Source organism: Manduca sexta, chromosome 25 (assembly GCF_014839805.1).
Source record: "Manduca sexta isolate Smith_Timp_Sample1 chromosome 25, JHU_Msex_v1.0, whole genome shotgun sequence".
Taxonomy (NCBI): domain Eukaryota; kingdom Metazoa; phylum Arthropoda; class Insecta; order Lepidoptera; family Sphingidae; genus Manduca; species Manduca sexta.
In genome coordinates, this window is record NC_051139.1 from 9,661,831 (window position 1) to 9,681,839 (window position 20,009).

Sequence of the window (20,009 nt, forward strand, 5' to 3'; positions counted from 1 at the left end):
GTGATATATGAATTCAACTAAAATAATGTTTAACTACCTCCTATAATCTTTTTTGTAATCACCGAGAGGGTCGACGACCGCTTGGAGGCTGCCATTGCTAGCGTAGCGGACGCGCGTACACCTTTCTCTCTATTACTGCCCTCTAGGTATTTTACTACTTTCTTAGTTGAGTAAAAGTTTAAATTGATAAAGCCTCACACAATAATACGCGTAATAAAGGAACAGATGACCCCGCAAAACTCCGAAATAAAACGACCGACCAATGAGTATCGAGTAACATTTGTGTAAAATTATAATTGAATGTAGCTAATCATAATTTTTCACTTCAAACTAGAAAATGCATAACGATTGGTTGTACATTGCGTATGCCTCCTTGAATGTACACAATAACCTTCGTAAGTACTTACTTATTTACTGTCCTGTGACTGATACACAGACAGCGACAGAGACAAATGTGTTAAACGCGCTTGAAGTTATTAATTTGTCGGAAAAGCTATAAGCAAAGTACAATTTAATAAGTATCAAGATCGCACAGGCCCTGCTGCGTCACTTGGACCTTGATGGCTCCAGTAATTACTAGTCGCGTTTTACAACAGACTGGCGAAACCTTTATCCTTTTTTATAAATACCTCCCACTAAGCGAAAGGCGCTGGTTAGTTGATAACCGTGAATTTTCTTCTCTTATTAGGCAGCGGACTTTACCGGCATGTCACCAATCCTGTTCAGTGCACTCCTTCTGCAATATAATAACTTCACAAAAAAGGATAGAAGTAAATATTTCCATTCTTTTTGTACTTTAGACAGTCAATAACTAAGAATTGTGTACCGCGACCATCTATGATCTTTGTGTTCTTCTAAGACAGTATATTACGTTCAGTGACTGTATCGTCACCTCAATTACCAATCAGTAGCGCTCGGCCGATTCCCCCTTTTCGATATGACACAGGATCAAGCCAAAATAACCTTGAACAGTCAACAATAGTGTCAGCCGGCGCAATCGCGTTGCACTATCCAAGTAATGTTTATAATTTAGCAATTCTGGTATCTAATGACTACCAGTTTCCACCAATGTTTTCGATGCCAGATTGATTCTTCAAACTACTAACACTTATAATACAATAGAACTGTATAAGCAGCCGCCTAACTATACTCTAATATGTTGTCCTTAAAAGAGTAAATACCAATCAAACTATATTATAGTTTTAAACAATGAAATCATACCAAATCAATCTCTGTTGGGCAATACATTAAAGTTGTATACTTAACTTTTCAAATTACTTACACCTCAATGTACCATCGATTTACCCAATATTACTAGAATAGCAGTGGATTTTTGCTACGGCGCAGCATCCACTAGTACCTATAAGAATATTAGTACCTAGGCGCCAAAGATCTTGTAACTCTCCGTAACATAATAAACATGCTATTTTGTTGCCGTTGTAACTTTTACTACACAACAAGGATTATTTGGCGATCGACTAGACGACAGAAGGCCGCCGCCACACCGCGCCGCTCCGCACCACACAATCCGGCGCCCTTGCCGCCCGCCCGGCGCCCCTCCCTTGTTCATCCATCAGTCAGTCACACGACAACACGCAAGAGGAACGGTCGCACGTTGTCTCCGTTTGTAAAGTGTTCACGCGGACAAGTGGGTCATAGATACTGTACATATATAACAAGCAAAATATACCGGTTAGTGTTGTGATTTATTGCAGTGACAGTGCCTTTGAATAAATTAATAGTGAATAAGAGACCTGCGGCTCTTTTGAAGTGTACGGGATGCGTGCGTGAGCGCAGCGTATGACGTGCTACGAAACGCTGAGAACTCCGGCACCCGCCGCGGACGCCCCCATGGCACACCACTTCGTCAAGTGGTGGCGCAACAAGTTTAGAAATGGATATAAGAAGTTTAGCAGTAAGTGCCGTTTACAAATTTAGCTCTAGGTAAAAGATCAAATTGCGAATCACGTAAAGCGCGCACTATATTATAATATTATCTAAACTTTCTGTACAATAGAATAAAGAGGAAGACATACTTAAAAACGAAAATCGTCATCGAATTTGGATCTCATAATGTGTCGGTTTATAAGATTTTTTCATCTTTTCAGTTTTGTTTTTCGGTATTATTTAAGTTTTTAATACAGGTATTTGCAAAATTATTTATACCTACTTAATCAACTATGGCGCGCGGAAACAGCACAAACTATTATACATACCATACTACAGTTATTGTGTTACGAAACGCTTGTGCCATTATTCGCACCACGATGTAATAATAATTACGATACCTCATAAGTCATACCCTTCCCCGTCTGTTATGTTTGTTTACGTTGAACAGCGATGGAATGACGAATTGAAACTTGTATACAAGTTCTCTTGATCCCTCATGTTGCATCCTGAAGCCTGATATACTTAAGTAGTTTTTATTATTGTATTAATATTAAGTAGTTAGGTACATAGTACCTAACAAGGTACATAGTACCTAACTACTATTAATGTTATAGCATACTACGTTATATCTACCTGTACATATCTTAACTACTAGCCCCTGATTGCCAAAAATTTTCACGTCACGAATTAATAATTTATTATTTCACATAATTACTTACCTGTTTTTCAAATATTATATGGAATACCAGTTTTAGAGCTTAAATAGTCACGATGTTATTAATGCTCTTATAAGATTTTGTGTTCTCCGAGTCGGGCATTATCAAACAACTCGGTGAGATCAAGCGCCCCGCCAAATATAGTGGCATACGCACAACGATACGTATGAATACTTAAATATTATAATTTTATGTGTATGAACTGCGAACATACGACTATGCAGAGAAGGCAATAAGTATATATCTACATAGCAATTTAGTAATAATCATTACCTAGTAGACAGGTACACAACGTTGTTATAAGCTGCTTAAATCATAAAACAATAGATTGTGAAAAGCTTCATAAGGGCCGGTATTGGAAAAGATGGTAATATAAATATTCTTTCGATGCAGGGCCAATAACAATATTTTGTGTTTACAATTGCGAGTTTTAAAATTGGACTGAGTGCTTAGTATCTAACCCGACTAATGAATTAAGCGAGAAATTATTTTAAAACGTTTTCCCTGCGTAACCTTTTCAAAATCTGCTCAGTAACTGCAAACTCTTTGTATTTATAATAAAACTGTGTATTAACGGCATTAAGGTGTCGGTTTCGAAGGGAGGTCATCACAATAAATCGATCGTCACGTTGCGATGTGATTGTTTTTCCTTCTGATCTGGCTCCCCCTCGTTGGGTACGTACTGGTTTGTAACCGTCGTCGTTAATATTGTTATACAGTGGGTATAATGAATTATGGTAGACTTCTTGTTACACAAACACGATACCTAATGATTTGTGAAACGTTTACAGTAGGTAAGTATACTATATTGAGGATAGAGAAGAGGAGGAATTAGGTACATACAGATATATTATTTTGTCTATGAAAGCGCGACTGTATGGGTAAAATTATTTAACTGGACGAAATTTAATTGATTAAATCTAAGACATTAAACAATATAATACCTATCCAATATCTTAGATTTCTTTGATTAAAATCAAAGTTGTCAAAAATAATTAATCATTTTTGAACAAGCTGTTTGTATAATGTTGCTCAGTCTACTTTGTCTATTTACGTTGATTTTGATTGAAATTATTTCTTCAAAAATCCTTGGTCCCTTTGACAACTATTAAACAAGTATATTCGTTTATAAATTTACGAATTTACTAGTTACGACATGAGGGAAAATATGCGTTCAACTAGACCTACTTCAAAGCGGACAAATATCACTTTGATCTTGTTCTATTTAGTGATGAAATGTAACTACGTAATCAACATATTTTAGTAAGGAAGCGTACCTATTTCCTTTTAATAATCACACATACGCGTTTCACATGCTAACAAAGTTTGTGAAATAATGCTCCCGATGCAAATAGAACTGAGGCGCTCATTCAACTAACTTCAAAGAAATTCTTAAAGCGAGTTACCGACGCGTAGACCATGATAACTTTTATTTAATATCAAAGGACTTGCCGCGTCTTTAAGTTTCTTTACGTTTGTGACAACTGACATGTAATCACAGTGGGCGGAAATACACACAACACTTAACTGCATATTTAAGAGATTTAAAACAAGCCTTTATCATTAACTTTCCTGTACCTACACTCTAAGCTTGGTTGGACGGAAAACGTTATGACGTTTGGTAAATATCCCAGGATTTTATGTTTCGAGTCCACTCGGATTTTAATTAGTTATTACTCCGGAGCCTGATTAATTCCTACATATTAAAATTTTAAGTAAGTTACTTACACGATAGTCTTTCTACATATACTATAAGCAGGATTTTTTAAATTTATTGTAGTTCATGGTGACGTTCTATTGTAATTTTGTAACGTAAAATATTTGATATCTAAGTAAATAATAGATTAAGCTTGAGGAATATTTTAAACGTCATAATAACGGTCTGCTTCAAGACATTTGTAAACGATAAAAATTTTGTAAGCAGCAAAAAACAAGTCTCAAATATTGGCAACAAGTAACAAAAACTACAAAAATGTATACACATCGTGAATCAATTATAATATTCTTCTTACTCACACTAACGTTTGCAGATTGTTTGAAACAGTCGGGCGTTTGTGATAACAAATTAAATTTATGCGTCAGCTCGGTAAATATTCAGGTAACTTAAAAAAAAACCTTTATCCGAACTATTTCGGTCTGTTGGGCACCTATATATATTTTTACAAAAATAAATGGAAGTATATTATTTAAATGAATAACCTATAACAACTTATACAGCGGTGATTCGAGTGTCCCTACCTCCATACTTTCGCTTGACAACATTTTCCGAGACAGAATTACAATAATCATAATAGCGGAAACGATTAACTATAAACGTTAACATGTATTATTTGGATCAAGAAATTTAGAAAATTTTATAGCACCGTTATTAGTACGCGCAGTTATAATTAGACGGCCTACTAAATTACCCACCTAATATTTTAGGTTAAAAAGATAAATGAAACTCTAATGATGTCACTGTGATTATTCAAAAAGTCACTTAAACTTGTTTTGTATCAATTACTAAGCAAGAAAGAGGAAAAAAATATTCATTACTGTAATTTCGATAAGGTAAGTATATACTTTGTTTAAATTAACAATTTCTATAAATTCATAAAAGAAATTTGAAGTGGGTAGTATGGATATTTTTACATAAAAAAATTTCTTCCCTCAATGGGCGTGATATTGTAATACTAAGTTTAAGATACATTTTCATCGATGAACCAAGTGTGCAGTTTATTTATCCAATTAATAGTCTATTATCCGTAAATTGAAATTTCATCTAGGTATATATTTTATACCTACTCTTTAAAGTGTCCCAGATTATTTCGGTGCATTGTTCGGAATAAACAATATTTATTTCTTTATACTTGTTAAACAAATTGGTAAGTTATAACTCCAAAATATACAATACCTAGACGATTACGCAATAACATGTGCTCTTAATATAATTAAGTACACGGAACTATGTCAATAATAACTTAAATTGCCGTGTGGTGATGATAAAAAGCAGATTTTTATTTTTTACGACAAATAACATTAGCGGCAGATGTGCTGCGATCTCGATATAAAGCTGAGGCCGGCCCGCTCCCGAACCTTCCAGGAAATATCTCAACGCGACAACCTTTGTCGTTTACATCTCGCTCGTCGGTCCGCCACAAAAGATTTTTGAATTTCGCCGACATATTGTTAGAGTATTCGTAGTATTCGTCTACTATTGTGTTCAGGCGTATTGTGTTTCTTTCCATAAAATTACTCTACTGCGTAAACCGTAAAGTAAGTCGATAATACCACGCCACTTATTTTAGTAATTTCGGTTACCTGTTTTTCATAAGTCAATTATTAAGGAGAAATACAAATGAGCAAAAAAAATACAAATATTATTTTTGACTTTGTTTTCTGGAGAATGAAACACAAAAGAATATTTAGGTCGTATTTATAATTACAACCTCAAAATAAGATAAATTTTGTAATGTTGAGTTGAATTTTATATCTTGGAATATCGGATTCCTCAAAATATGTTTTTTACTTATAATTTTTTAATTGAAACCAGGTTAAAATAATGACTGTTTTTGAGTATGTCCGGACACATTAACGAAATGGTATGGAATTAGTTGTGACATCACATTCTATTGAATCAATCCCTCTTAGCCGAATTACAGCCACGGCGGCTAATCTCAACGCAGGTCAGCCAGTGCATAAGAGTGTGCGCAATAAACAGGTGCACTCTCTGTTCCTTCATTCTCATGTCCGGTGAGACGGCAATCCGACATGATCAGAGAAGGATCAGCCGCAGGACTAATGGCTTTACATGGCATTTTCCAAGGCACGTGGTATCACACCGCCCACTTTCTGATTCCGAGCTGCGACTGAGTATTTTTTAAGATGAAAAAAAAATCAATTATTTTGGCCCGACTCGGGTTCGTACCCAGGACCTTAGCGCAGCAATAGTCCTCGTACCTGTACAATAACTACGCCACCGAGGCTCTCAATTCATACATTCCATTAATGGGCTAACAAGTAGATAGGGATACAGCCTATATAATATACACTCGTATATGCTGAAACGTCCTCAGCGACCGAACTCCGGAGCTCACGGCCTGTCACGTCATTACTTTAGTAGGCATAATATGTTGCCATAATTCATAACTCGAAACTAAGTAGACATTAATCCATAATTTGCATTAGTTGATTGATTAAAGTATTATCTCTTTATATATTTTTCTTCTATAGGATTAGCCACACCTTAGGTATTATCTCGATAGCTGGCTAGCCAAAATCCGCCTATTACTGAAAAGCGGTTTGAGACGTTGACTTCTTCTACGTACCTAGAGATATATTAAAATAAATACTCGCACATGGTGCACTTTTTTTTGTGATATTCAATTAACGACAAGCCAAAAAAGAAATAAAATATCTGTTTATTTATCTATAGTTACACCATAAAATGCTGTATTTTTTGTTTAAAAATTTATAACGCTTTACCAAACACTTCATCCTTGGAGCCCATTTAAAAATATAAGTATTAATTGAATTATCCGATATTCACAATTATGGCACCACTGCAGCATAAACTGGACGCCAGTCTTATAATTACATTTGGCCACTAAAGATTTGCTACCACCGCTATTAAATACATTGTGAGATAAAAAAAATATACTTACTTATAGAATTACCATAATATGTGTATAATTAGATCACATCGATAAAGTATCAAATACTTTTTGTATGGCATTTATTTATTTATTTATGACGTTTATTTACCTAATTTCTTTACTTTTTCAGTGGGAACAGAGAGCGAGCGCACAGATACGGAAGAGCTGGTTGGCCGTGCCGCGTCGCAGTGCTCCGCTCCACCAGACCTGCTGCCCAGCGAGGCTCGGGTGCTACTCCAGCCGGCCGCCTCATCACCACCGCCATTTTGTTCAAGTCGACCGACACAAGAGACTGCCTACAAACCACCCCTGTCTACACCACATGCGCCCAACACCCAAGACGACAGACATCCTAGGCTGCGTTTTGAGGTAATTTAATTTGTTATCTTATCACGTCCTTAATACAGTAGGACTTTGTATATAAGAAAATAACAATGGACATTACGAGGTCATGGTATTCTCCTAAGTGCGTAATAAAGTAACTTGGCAGTATGTTTCACGGTAAATTACTATTCTTACTCTGCCAACAAGTCGCTATGGGAATTAGAAAGTGGCGATTAGGAACCGACCGAGTCGTGACTTAAGATTTTAATCGAATTCATGAGTTTACAATCTACATATATTATCAAGAATTTAAGACACGTTTTACTCTCTTTATAAAAATAATATATATAAGCAAAAAATATAATACATAGATAAAAAATATATGATAAGGTTAGGCGCGTTTCAATGAATGAACACAAAAATAGGTACGTGCGCATTTATTTGGTATTGTACCGAGAGCGTGTTGTGAATGTTCATGGTAGCTCTGATCGTAAAGGCGTTGCTAGTTTCCTTTTAAAGCGTGAGATAAAGAGTACGCTACCCAGTCAAAGGGCCGACAATCGTGATGTCTCCAATGTCTACTGGTCTGCTGCACATTGTAATTATTTAATCAATACTTTTAAATTGGATTTTATAGACTTAGCATTATTGATGATTGAATACAAAACCAAATCCATGTATTAAAAGCCCTCAACTGACAGCCAAACAAAACCACCAGCAATCTACGTTTTATTATTAGGTCAACAAAAACGAACAATTAAGTACAAGCTCATTACGAAAGTGATATAATACTTGTACGTCGTAGTCTCGTAGACCTCATGCATTTCCGTTAACACATCTAAAAATTTTGTAAGTTTACAATGTTTGAGAATTACTAAACGGTTTTCAAATAACAGTTTCTCATTCTATAGCTATGAATAGTATCTGTCCCATTAACGGTTTGGCATGTTTAAACTAATTCCTCTGTCAATATCTCTCGGAGGATAATTCGATGCTATGGGGATGATGCATTTGTACAATATTCGAAATTGGATTTAGGTAGGCAAATTGGTATCAATTGCATCTTCCAAGACGGTAACTTTAGGATGACAATAGGTAAAATACCTAGAGCATATTGTATATTTGCAGAGAACGTTCTTTTGTCCGAATCAGTATAAGACTCATGGCGAGTCGGTGCGGCGACGTTGTGTGATGACACACAGGTTATCTCCATACATAACCTCTCGACCATAATCCGCCAAAGAAATAATATAAAAACACTGATTACGATTACTTTTTAAGGAAAACAAAAAACGCGACGTTGATAAAGCTAATGATTTCAGGAACTCACGTGCGACGTGGAACTGCAGCATCCAGAGCCGTCGAAAAAACAGCCGCTGCAATTTTCTTTCACCCTCTACGATCTGGATGGACATGGTCGCATGACTAAAGATGTTAGTATATCAATTAACATTTTCTGTACACGTGTATTATATAGTAAGTTAAAACTTAAATCATTGTTTGACTTTGACTTTTTTTATTCACTAGGATATTGCCGGTATCGTGTCAACCATATACGAGTCGATTGGAAAGTCGGTGACAGTTCCGCATTACGGGTCCAAAACTATACAAGTACGTCTAACGGTTGTACCGGAAGACAGTAATACGCGGAGTCGGCGGGAAAGGCGAGAGAGACGTCGCCGTCGACGAAGAGAATGTGCCTCGGTTGTAACCGCGCCACCGCCAGAATGCGCCGACCATTCAGACGACGAACAACGGCACAGGCTCTCAGCTGACGAAGATTTATCGTCCAAGTCCTCGTGTTCTGGAGATCGAAGACCGACGGTATACGAGCGGAAGCCCACCGCGTACGTTCAACCTCGCCCTCACCGCCACCCCCGCAGGGAGCAGCGCGAGCGCAAACATGTCAAAAAGCGTTCAGGAAGCTTACAGAGACGTGAATTGCTCGAAATCATTCAGGCTAACATGGAAAAGAACCACTTGCGCTTTCAAGCCTCAAGGTAAGGAAACCAATTACGTCCCTTTTAACCTATTCAGTATTACGAACAAGAACTTACTTATATTTCAATAGTTACATAAAAACAATGCCTAGCTACAAATTATCTGGTGTCGTGTTTCACGAGAGACTCTGTTCTAAACATCCGGTTTAATGTAAATATCTTATGTTTCATTGCAGAAAGCCCTGCGACTCCGTTGCCAATGATGAAGAATTTACAAATAAATATCAAAAACTACGAACCAGATCATATACGGTCAGCGAAAAACCCCAAAATGCATTCCAAAAGCACAAGTCGGACAATTCTGGCAACGGATATCTGGATTTAGCAAGCGGCGGTGACTCTCATTTGTGCAGATACGACCGTTACTTGCACGCGGTGATCTGCTCGTCCGCGCGACACGCGCACACCGGCTACCACCAGAAGCAGGCGCAGTCGCCGCACGCGCCGCACACGCCGCGCCTGCCGCGCGCCGCGCCGCCCGCACCCGCTGCCGCGCCCCCCGCCGCGCCCCCACCCGCGCCCGCAACACAACCCAGAGTCTTACAAATCATATTTTTATAGAACCTGGCACAGGGCGACGTCCCTGACATTCTTCTGGCTTTTTGTTGGAAACGTAATTAGTTACCAAGTATTGAATTCATTAAAACCTTGAGTGCTTGTCTTTAATGCGACACCGTTAAGTAAATTTGAACAAAGTGTGTTGTTTTGTATAATAAGAATCTGATACTGTACATTGATAGTTTTGTACAAAGTTTTAGTATTCACATATTGGTATTAAGCTATAGATGTTCAGTTTGTTTCACAAGTATTATAACAGGTATTAATGTTAAAATGACTTCATTTCGTGAAGATAAAGACCTAAAACATTATTAAGTATTTAAGCATGTTTGATACCTATATAAATTTTAATTTGTGTGTGTATACTCTACAAGACTAGTTGTTAATGCTCAGTTGATGATGTAAATCGTACCTTAATTGTATGTTTCAAATTAAACTCATTTTCGAGTTGAGACTGATCTTAGTGTTTAAGTTTTAGATGTATTGAATAGTTTTGTATAAAACAGTTTTTAATCTATGCTGCGGTGCTCCTATTTGCAGTCTGCGATCGCACACAAAATAATTTTTGACAGCATGTAATTATCTGTACAATGCAGTGTTGCCATTTCGGTAGGTCATCAAGGATCTCAAAGTCGGGAATTGGACCAGATTTCTCCTAATAATATTTAATAATTATTGAAAAAAAAAACTAAAGATTCGAACTAGTTTAGATTTGTATTCATTCCGTAGTGATTTGATAGTCTGTTGACGCAATGCAATGCAATATCTACAATGAACTTTTCAATGCAACGGATTTCTTGTAGATAAAAATAGTAAGGTTAGTGAAAAGAGGATAAAAATTAATTTCAGTATTCCGACTTTGGATCCTACTACTGATTAAATCCTGCGCCTTAGTTGTGATTGTAGTCCAAATTATATTGTTAAACCTTTTTGCGGCTTCATGAAATGTTACCGCAATGGACTGCTAAATCTTACGCGATCGACCTTTTGAGTATTGATCTATGCTATTGAATAAACAGATGCTTTATTTGTATGCACTCATAACTTTTGGAACTTCTGGTTCGATAAAAGATCTTTGACTGTTAGGTAACCAAGCCTGCACTTTGTAAGTACTGAACTTGATAAATGATCCCAAGCTATATGTTCTCATCGAACCCGAGAACTCAGGGTCTATTTGAAAACCGAACGTCGAAACGCCGGTCCGAAACGAAAAAAAACAACGAACTTCGGATTTAACTTTACTATCAAATTACTTCGGATCCGTCACCCTTCTGTAGCTTAACTTAGTGATGAGATCAATTACCCTTTTTTTTTTTTTGCATAAGCAGTGGAACTGTATTCTCGCAGATGGTTTTAAAAAGTGATGGCGAAACCCTTCATATCTGCAATATTGCAATGAACGGATCAGATCAGTCGTCGAAATACATCATCGGATCCGAACACTTCGTAGTAATAAAACGTACGGATTTCGTTTTTCGATGTAGATCCTCTGACCAATCAAAATAAGTCATCTGTAAGTATGTCAAACAAACTTTAATCTGATTGGTCTATTTTCGCGAGTGATAGCGGTTGGGATCGTGTATTGTTATAGATCGTAAATGGATATGGGCTATACAATATCAACAATATATTTGTGTTATGCGTTATAAATATTATTGTTAGCATTTTCAATAAATTAACAAAGGAAGTAATGTAATATGCAGCCAAAATACTTTTTTTTATCTAGATTTGACTATTCTCAAAATCGATTAATAAGCTTTCCTCCAGATTATAATCAAAGTTGTAACCGTAGTCATTTTATAAGGGTTAATGTCTAATTTCATCGCCACAAATCTCATTGTCTCCAGTTAAAACTAGAATATGTGAAATTATGCAACTTCAATTGTTTTAGTTATGATTGCCAGCGGCAAATGGTGAAATTTTCTAAAAGGAAACCCGACATTACACATAAATACTAATATGCACAATTGGGGTTTGCAAATCGTTGTAATAGTAATTACATTTTATATAAATTACGAAAGGGAAACCGGTAGTAATCGGGTTATATGCTTCGCACTGCTACAAACGTCCTGTTGGGACGATTATTGTTCACCCTGGGGAGTTATACTGACGAAATCTTATGCAACAATGGAATAAAGTTTATAGACATTTTATGAAGACTAAAAATTTTGGAATCTCGTAATCGTATATAAAAGCGATACATAAAAAAATACAAATAAAAATATTTATAGGCAACTAGTACGAGCCTTAAAAACAATTTATTATTATTACAAACTACCAAAACAATACCTTCTCTACTATTTGTCGTTGAAAATTATGTTTTTCCCACACGTATTTACCATTATCAGTATTCCTTATTTTAAGTTAAAAAAAGAATCTCTTTACTACCATCTACCTCTAATTTTGGTATCTTAGTTTATTATTAACTTATTTGACAACTGGATTCTTAAATTAGTTTATTTAGCAATTAAGTATTGTTGTGATAATGTGGTTACTTGGAATATCAAGTAATTTCAATTAAATATGTAGTATCGATGGTATACAGCATGACATGTACAAAGTGCTCGATCTTGTCAGAATTATTTATTGTCAAATATACTCATGAGATTAATTTTACAATGCGTATTCTTTAACATAAATCACCTACCAATGTGCCTTCTCCTCACAAGGTAACACGAGAATAATATTAACGAAACAATAGCCGTAAATGCAATTGTTGTTTCTTTTGGCAATTCACATTTATTTACAGCGTAATTTTCTGGCGATATTTTCACCTGAAACAAGAAATTGAAAACTCGTATATTAAACACATAAGAAACTTGTCTTACCGCCGGCGAGAAGGCGACTAATTATAGGCTATTTTCTCGCTGAAGAAACGTAAATTAGAAATACATTGCATGTTAATCAAAGAGACAGAAACTGCCGTCGAGGACTCGCTTCTCTAGTTTGTCTCTGAGCGACAAGAGCTATCAAAGATAATTATCGCTGAGCGATACTCGCTTGGAATCAGAACACTCGCCGAGAGACTCCAGTCGCCATTCTCTACTAGCGTGCGAGTAATCGTATCGTAGGCTCACTACAGACCACCGACAAAACGATACACTTTCTCCTCGACGCTCGCAAAACTCATATTTAGGTTTTAGCTCTATTCCTTGTCGTCCATCGTCGGCGGTGGGACGAGTACCTAAATTAAATTATAATAATGATATTTTTAAAAGACAAGTTGTAAGAAGCTGTCTAGTAATAACTTCCAAGGATACTTACCAGCATATACTTCGGATCTGGTCTATTCCGCCATGAAAATGATGGTATTGAGTATTCAGAAAATTCAATAGAGTCGCTTAGTTTATAGTTGTGATGAAGCAAACATCCATGGTGTGTGTGTCCTCCAAATACAGCACGTGGCTTTAGTTTGGAGACAAGATAATCCGTTGCGTCCTTAGATAATGCATCAATCTTTAACCGGAATGGTTTATTTCGTTCCGGGAGGGGCGGTGCATCGGGTTCTGTGCATACAGCATCGGACTTCCTAAAGAGCGGAAAATGCTGAAAAAATCACATAATTACGATAAATTACATGTAATATTTTGAAAGGGTACATAGATACTGTCGTGTACACAGTATTAAAAACAATGTCTGTATCCACCAAACGTATCGATTGATGTATCGAGGGATGGATGTCGTCTGAAAAGTGAATTTTCTACAAAATTGTCATTTAGATCTACTGTATGCAGTTATCTGGAATATATCGATTTAAAATTACATTTATTTTAAAAAGTCTCACCTGCAATAATATGGGTCGACTATAATTGTGTTTATTACGTTTAATGTACTTTTTACTTTTAGATGTACATTTAGTAGGATTTTCGGAACATTGCAGTATTTCTAAAAAAAAGAATGTTGAAATATTTTAAATTAGCCATTAGTTTTTGGGGCATGGGCATAGTAAGCGGGGAGAGGGGCAATGGTGTTTGGTGCCCAAACTCTGCGCTTTCAAAATTTAAGAAGATTTTTTTTTTGCTCAATCAGCTTGCCAGGATACTGGGTATAGGCTTAGGATTTGCGAAATGCTGTTTATTACCTATATATACAGCATTGATACATGTAAACAACAGCCCCGGATCTTGAATTTCTTCGAGGCAGGACAAAATCTGGAAAATCCCCCCCCCCCCCCATATTTTTACCTTTGTCATCTTCATCATCATTTTGCGCCCCGCGGGAAATAATTGTAGTATTGAATGTACTGTATGTCTCAGTAGTGAAAGTTGCATTAATGATAAGTTATGTATTCGTCTGCCAAGTTTGAATTTGCCGCCCTATGAATTCGCCTCCCGGGGCATGGGCCCTGGCTAGCCCCCCTTAGATCAGGGGCTGGTACACAATAAATAAAATCACGAGTAATCCTAGATTACGCCGGTTTCCGCCCTGTGGAATGGGGGCGTTCGGAGAATACCACCACGGTATCCCCTGCCTGTCGTAAGAGGCGACTAATAGGGGCCACGAAGGGGGTCGTCGTCGGCCCTAGTGCATTTTAGTGCATTTTTTGCACATCTTTCGGTTGACCCCCGGGATGGACGGCAGTGTGTTGTTGGCCTCATACTGCCGTAGACGCCGAGAGCGTCCTTCGGTGCGCAGGGGCTTCTGAGCGCCCCCCCCCCTCCCCCATAGGAGACGGGCCGCAAGGCGGCACCGCGCAGGGGCGGCTGCGGTCGCAGACTTAGACACGTCAACGTCAGAGGGCCACCGCGGAGTTCTAGCTGGTAGGCCGTGCATAGGCTTAAGTTGTATATAGGGTTAGGGACTCGGCCCGGCGGTCGCCCGAAGGTTACCATCAAATCCGGGCGGCTCAACGCCGGGCCGTAAGGCACGGTTACCCCAGCATATCCGCTCAGTCGCCCCCCACGAAGGCTGGGCGGTAATAATAAGGCACTTACTCCGCGAAAAAAAAAATGATTACGCCGTCGTTTTAATCGTCTTTTTAACGCAGACGGAATCACGGGCAAAAATGTCGATTACCTGATATTGATTCTATTCTACTTCTTGCATCTGTGCATAGACTGCAATAATCTCCTTCCATTGCCATTGAATTTATCAATACAAAGTGATTTCCTTTTATTGTTACAAGTTGAACTGATGTAGTGTTGAAAGCCTTGTTAAATCTTTCAATAGAGCCTCGCCTAATGCTAAAAATAATGAATTTGTATAATAATTCTAATGGATATTGTTATTCCGGCGCCACACACAGACAAATATTTGAACAAAGACTTTGCCACATATTTGAACACAGTTACAGACACTGACCAAATTTCAATTTTTATGGCTTTTACTTTTACTTTTTTTTTCACTTACAAAGCGCATTTTGCTACCTCACTTACTAATGATTATGAAAACATAAAACAGGGTAATTTCCATATTTAAACGGTGAGACAGAATGTCGTGTATAGTTTGGACATAATTTATAAAGCGGTGCGTATTACAACGCGGTTGCAAAACGTTTAAAACAAGACATTACTCTAAATTTGAATATTTAGCTTTCCATATAATTGGCTCTCCTTCAAGCAACTCGATAACTTTGAACGCTTTAATGTGTGGTCGAAAAACGGATACCGAATGGCAAATACGCAAACATTTAAACAAACTTTGCACAAATACGAAAATACCCGGGCCACACATGAGTTCAAATAAGTATTCAAATATTTTTGCTATGTGTGGCGCCAGCATTATGTTAGAAGTAAGTAATCACTTCTTGTATAATTAAACACAATTATTTAATAAACATTTACGCTTTTGGCTAAAAAGGAAATGGTTATAGATAAGGAGAAGATAGGATACAAGAATTTGTATGAAATTTGACGCACAGTTAGATCAAGCCTTGAATTAATAATATACTTAGGCTAATACTATACTTAGGCTTCTAATCTCAGCATCGGATTTTCACGTGGGTGGAATGTGGGCGCAAATAAATTAGTTTAAAAACCAATTTACAAAACTGACTCGTAAATATCAGAACATGTTTTTTAAGTGTAGGTAATGTTCTTACTTATTGTGGAATCCGATGTCATGGTTCCCAACAGTTACATATAACTTAATATCTTCTGGCACTGCAAATAGTTTTCGGAATCTTGTCACATAATCTTCAAATTGATCTCTGTTAGTCCATTCACCCTCATCAAAAAGATCCCCTGAAATAGTTTCGGCATAGAGTTGTTAACAAGATGTATGTATAATATAGGCTTAGTAATAACTGTATGATATACTGTCCCACTGCTGGGCAAGGGCCTCCTCTGCTACTAAGAGGGATTAGGTTTTGTGCCACCACGCTGGCCTAGTGCGGATTGGTAGACTTCACATACCCTCAAAATTCGTATAGAGAACTTCTAATGCACACAACAACAACTCTTAATGCCCAAATAATACGGAATTTAAAAAAGTCAGAGGTGTGTGCACTCGGGATTTAAACCTGGCGGACATTCGTCTCGGCAGCCCGTTCTACACCTAACTAAGCTTTCGTCGTTTTTTTGTATGTATCAACCTGTAATATAAAATACAATATGCGCGGATGCCTTGTACGAAACAAACAGCAAATGTTTTTAAAAAAGGTGCGTTTTAGTACCCTGTTGTTACCGATACAGTAATTGAGTGTATTACTTAGGATGATTTAAAAAAATAAATATTTCTATATTTCCTTAGGGAATTGCATCACAATCAGCAGTTTCTTTCTTACTTTACCTACATCGATACCTCGCGTATCGGAAGTAAATATCGACATCAAATATTTTAATCAATCGATATTTTGTGCCCAATAACATGTTCGGATATCGGTTTTAAGGTTAACTGGTCTAAGATCAAAAGCATTCGAGAGGCACTGGCAGTCACTTTCGCAACCAATGACGCGGCTAGTCGGCTTACTAACTTTTGGTATTTTAATAAATAAAATACCTTCCTGTGTTTTTAGACGATGTACAAATTATACTCTAACTGTGCATGAAAAAAGCGTTTCATTTCATACGTTAGTAATAAGTATACATTATTAATTATTTTTTTAACTAATAAATGCATTTTATTCGACTGTCATGGCGACGGCGGTCGACGCTCGAAAAGTATCAATGCGAGCTGTAACTGTCGATGTATATATATCCTTTTCTAACGAACGTATGCCTAATCTTTGTATTCGTTCTTCGAGCCAATTTCTAATTATATGTATAGGTATGTGACTATAGTGAATAGTGCGCCGTTTTTATGTGCAATTTTGGTAGGCTATGACGCGTCTATTTGTAAAACGTCATTGCATTTGCTGGTAACACTGTTTACATTATCAAATCGTGATCTGTCATTTTTTTTTTAACTCAAGAGTTAAAGCAGGCTGTACACGATGTAGCAATGCGCCCGTCGCACGAAGTGAGCAAACCTTTTACAGCTGGGGAAAATTCTATGGTCTATAAATTGCTCTAATCGAACACTTCACTTTGAAAAATATCTATCTTCATACCGCCTTTGGGTTTGTAATTTATCTTGCTATTAGTTTAAAATCGTTAGAAACGTTTTCATTCAGTGCTCACTACTGCACCTTAATCTATATAATTGTGTTTTTTACTAAATTACTAGACTTCGCCACTTAATCTTCGGCATATATTTTTGCCATTCAGTCTCTTTCTTCAATATAATTGTTCCTAAACATAAATTTACGAAGAAGTTATCAAAAAATAACAAATCAGCTCACTCACCTAAAAGGAAAATAATTTCTGGGCGATGAACATGAACTATGGTTTGAAAGGCGCGGTTCATTTGCCATTCACGCCTCATCTTATCAAGCCAATGACCTCTCCAGGGTCCAAGTAAATGTGTATCAGCCAACATAAATGCTTTTAAAGTTGTTTCTTCAGAACCACCCAACAATTCTGGCCAGCTACACTGATAACAAAATATAAAGTAAGGTTATTATGTCAAAATATTTAATTATTTTGAAAACACCCTTACCTGTGCTATAACCACGTAATATATGCCGAATTCACAGTATAATGCAATGCAAATACAACCAAACATAAACAGTAACACATTTTTAGTAATACGCCGCATCGTAACATGCCTGCAATTTGTAGACAAAAGGTACTGTATAAATCAATTCGCGTTAAGTGAAATTTAGGATGCAGATATGAATATTTTTACGATACCTTGCCAGTTTACAGTTAGAGCACCAATTTTACTGTTCTAGTAGTATCAGACTATTTTTATCACCGAATTGTTAAAAAGATAAGGAAATTTAACTTAAAACCGAGAAAAGTATAGGTTATGTGGACTTGTTTTCCTTGAAGTAGATTACCTAAATATTTGTCAATATACCCACAGGGATGTTGTATTGGTGAAATACAACTTATCAGTATGTAAGTGCCTATTATTATTTCATTAACTTTCGGATATCAGAACTCATAATAAAATACTGCCATCCTATCTATTTTTTTTAATTATCTACCATAGTAATCTAAATTCAAATACGTACTTATGTATTATTGGAAATTAGAATACTGCTTTGTTTAAGAATCCTACTTCTCATAGAGCCTCTTACAATAGATATGATAACACAACTTCAAATATAAATAGGTGTATACTTTATTCTAGTGGTTTAAATTTTATAAATTCCCATACTCATATTCCAGGCTATGATTCATGTAGTAGCTGCACCTGTAATTAAATAAAATTTAATTGAAGAATTATTGTAATTAAAATCGAATTCAAATTAATTATAATATAAGTACACCATAAATTATATTTATGTACTTACTGCAAAATTAAATGAGAATAATTGTGAAAACAATTCTTTAACAACACCACACTGAAGTGCAATACTGTAAGTAAAAATTAAAGACATACTTACCTATACATTACAATCACCATTTCCAGAAAAAATTTAATTAATAGGTAAACTGTTTTAACTTAAGACAAATTTCAACTATTTTTGAATTTGTAAAATGGGGATTATAGTATATTAACATCCATTTTTAGGGTTATTCATGGCACATTTTAACTGATATTGGTGTGTGTCAGGATGGCGGGTATACATGCTTTATTTAAATACTAGGTGTGAGTGAAAATCCTTTCCCGCTTCGAAAGTCCCTAAAACACTGTAGTGATTCATAGCGCCATCTATACGATACCATGATCATCTATTTAAAAATCAGATTAAAAGATACATTATTTCCCATACGAGAAAATGATCAGAGAATAAAAAGCTTATGTGTTAATCCAGGACTGGCCTATCCATGTACTAAATTTCATCCAAATCCATTCAGCTGTTTCTGCATTTACTTCTAACAAGCATCCAAACACAAACTCACATTTATACTAGTTAGATGATTAATTAAAAGCATAACTTTGCCAAAACTATAGAAATAAATTTTAAAAGAAAACCTTTTACAAGAAAGCGTCTGACAGATTATTATCCTTCTCATTTTTATCTTAGTAATTGCTAGCAAAAATATAATGCGCTTAAAATGGCACAAATGGTTTGTACATTTTATAAAATTAACAATCCTTACTGCGAATCGATGGAAAAAATGTACCAATAGAAATATGTTAACGTCAATTGTCAAAAAAACTATTCTGGTGGGTAAATATTCGCTGTTAATCCAAGTATTTAGTACATACATTCCATAAATCTTAAAGTTTTCATCACAGAGCGAACGGGGCGGGACGGCGAACCTCGGCTGTGGGGACGTGACCAGTTGCAATATACTAGTTAGTATGGAATATGTCACGTAGTCTTGACGCTTGACACTATTCTCACAGAATCGAGCGCCATCCCGCCCTGTCCGATACATTGTTTAACGAAAGCTTAATAGTACGGAACGCATAATAACAGCTAACCGTCTATTATTCAATAACAATATTAT

General features: G+C 36.5%; 2 protein-coding genes and 1 long non-coding RNA gene across 7 annotated transcripts; 2 read left to right on the top strand and 1 right to left on the bottom strand.

Annotated features, from left to right (window-relative positions):
- Positions 1-1,513: 1,513 nt before the first annotated feature.
- LOC115451424 lies at positions 1,514-12,741 on the top strand. The gene is made up of 5 exons (XM_030179774.2): positions 1,514-1,915; positions 7,371-7,609; positions 8,887-8,997; positions 9,092-9,564; positions 9,741-12,741. Exons 1-5 carry the CDS (start codon positions 1,801-1,803, stop codon positions 10,123-10,125), a joined length of 1,323 nt encoding a protein of 440 aa, XP_030035634.2. The 5' UTR covers positions 1,514-1,800; the 3' UTR covers positions 10,126-12,741.
- LOC115455695 (metallophosphoesterase 1) lies at positions 11,348-18,638 on the bottom strand. 5 transcript variants are annotated; one of them, XM_037442583.1, is made up of 9 exons: positions 18,294-18,481; positions 18,100-18,208; positions 17,847-18,033; positions 16,163-16,304; positions 15,139-15,305; positions 13,907-14,007; positions 13,387-13,668; positions 12,770-12,896; positions 11,348-11,633 (listed from the first exon to the last, which is right to left on the bottom strand). In XM_037442583.1, the coding sequence occupies exons 2-9, from the start codon at positions 18,196-18,198 to the stop codon at positions 11,620-11,622; spliced, it is 1,119 nt and encodes a 372-aa protein (XP_037298480.1). In that variant the 5' UTR covers positions 18,199-18,208; positions 18,294-18,481; the 3' UTR covers positions 11,348-11,619. The 5 variants fall into 5 exon arrangements, with proteins under 5 accessions (XP_037298480.1, XP_037298478.1, XP_037298476.1 ...); XM_037442581.1 differs by lacking the exon at positions 18,294-18,481 and adding an exon at positions 18,620-18,638 and having other exon boundaries at positions 11,428-11,504; XM_037442579.1 differs by having other exon boundaries at positions 11,428-11,504.
- LOC119190521 lies at positions 18,423-19,969 on the top strand. Its single transcript, XR_005112967.1, has 2 exons — positions 18,423-18,503; positions 18,777-19,969. It is a non-coding gene; the product is annotated as an uncharacterized LOC119190521 (long non-coding RNA).
- The last annotated feature ends 40 nt before the right edge of the window (positions 19,970-20,009 follow it).

What these genes read in the sequence shown, in the direction of transcription:
- LOC115455695 (XM_037442581.1), bottom strand. Translation starts at nt 18,198, where the DNA reads ATGCGGCGTATTACTAAAAATGTGTTACTGTTTATGTTTGGTTGTATT. An exon ending in GTCGACCCATATTATTGCAG is followed by an intron (nt 13,669 to 13,906) that starts GTGAGACTTTTT and finishes TGATTTTTTCAG; the next exon opens with CATTTTCCGCTCTTTAGGAA. An exon ending in CAGATCCGAAGTATATGCTG is followed by an intron (nt 12,897 to 13,386) that starts GTAAGTATCCTT and finishes TTCTTGTTTCAG; the next exon opens with GTGAAAATATCGCCAGAAAA.
- LOC115451424 (XM_030179774.2), top strand. Translation starts at nt 1,801, where the DNA reads ATGACGTGCTACGAAACGCTGAGAACTCCGGCACCCGCCGCGGACGCC. An exon ending in ATCCTAGGCTGCGTTTTGAG is followed by an intron (nt 7,610 to 8,886) that starts GTAATTTAATTT and finishes TAATGATTTCAG; the next exon opens with GAACTCACGTGCGACGTGGA. An exon ending in ATGGTCGCATGACTAAAGAT is followed by an intron (nt 8,998 to 9,091) that starts GTTAGTATATCA and finishes TTTATTCACTAG; the next exon opens with GATATTGCCGGTATCGTGTC.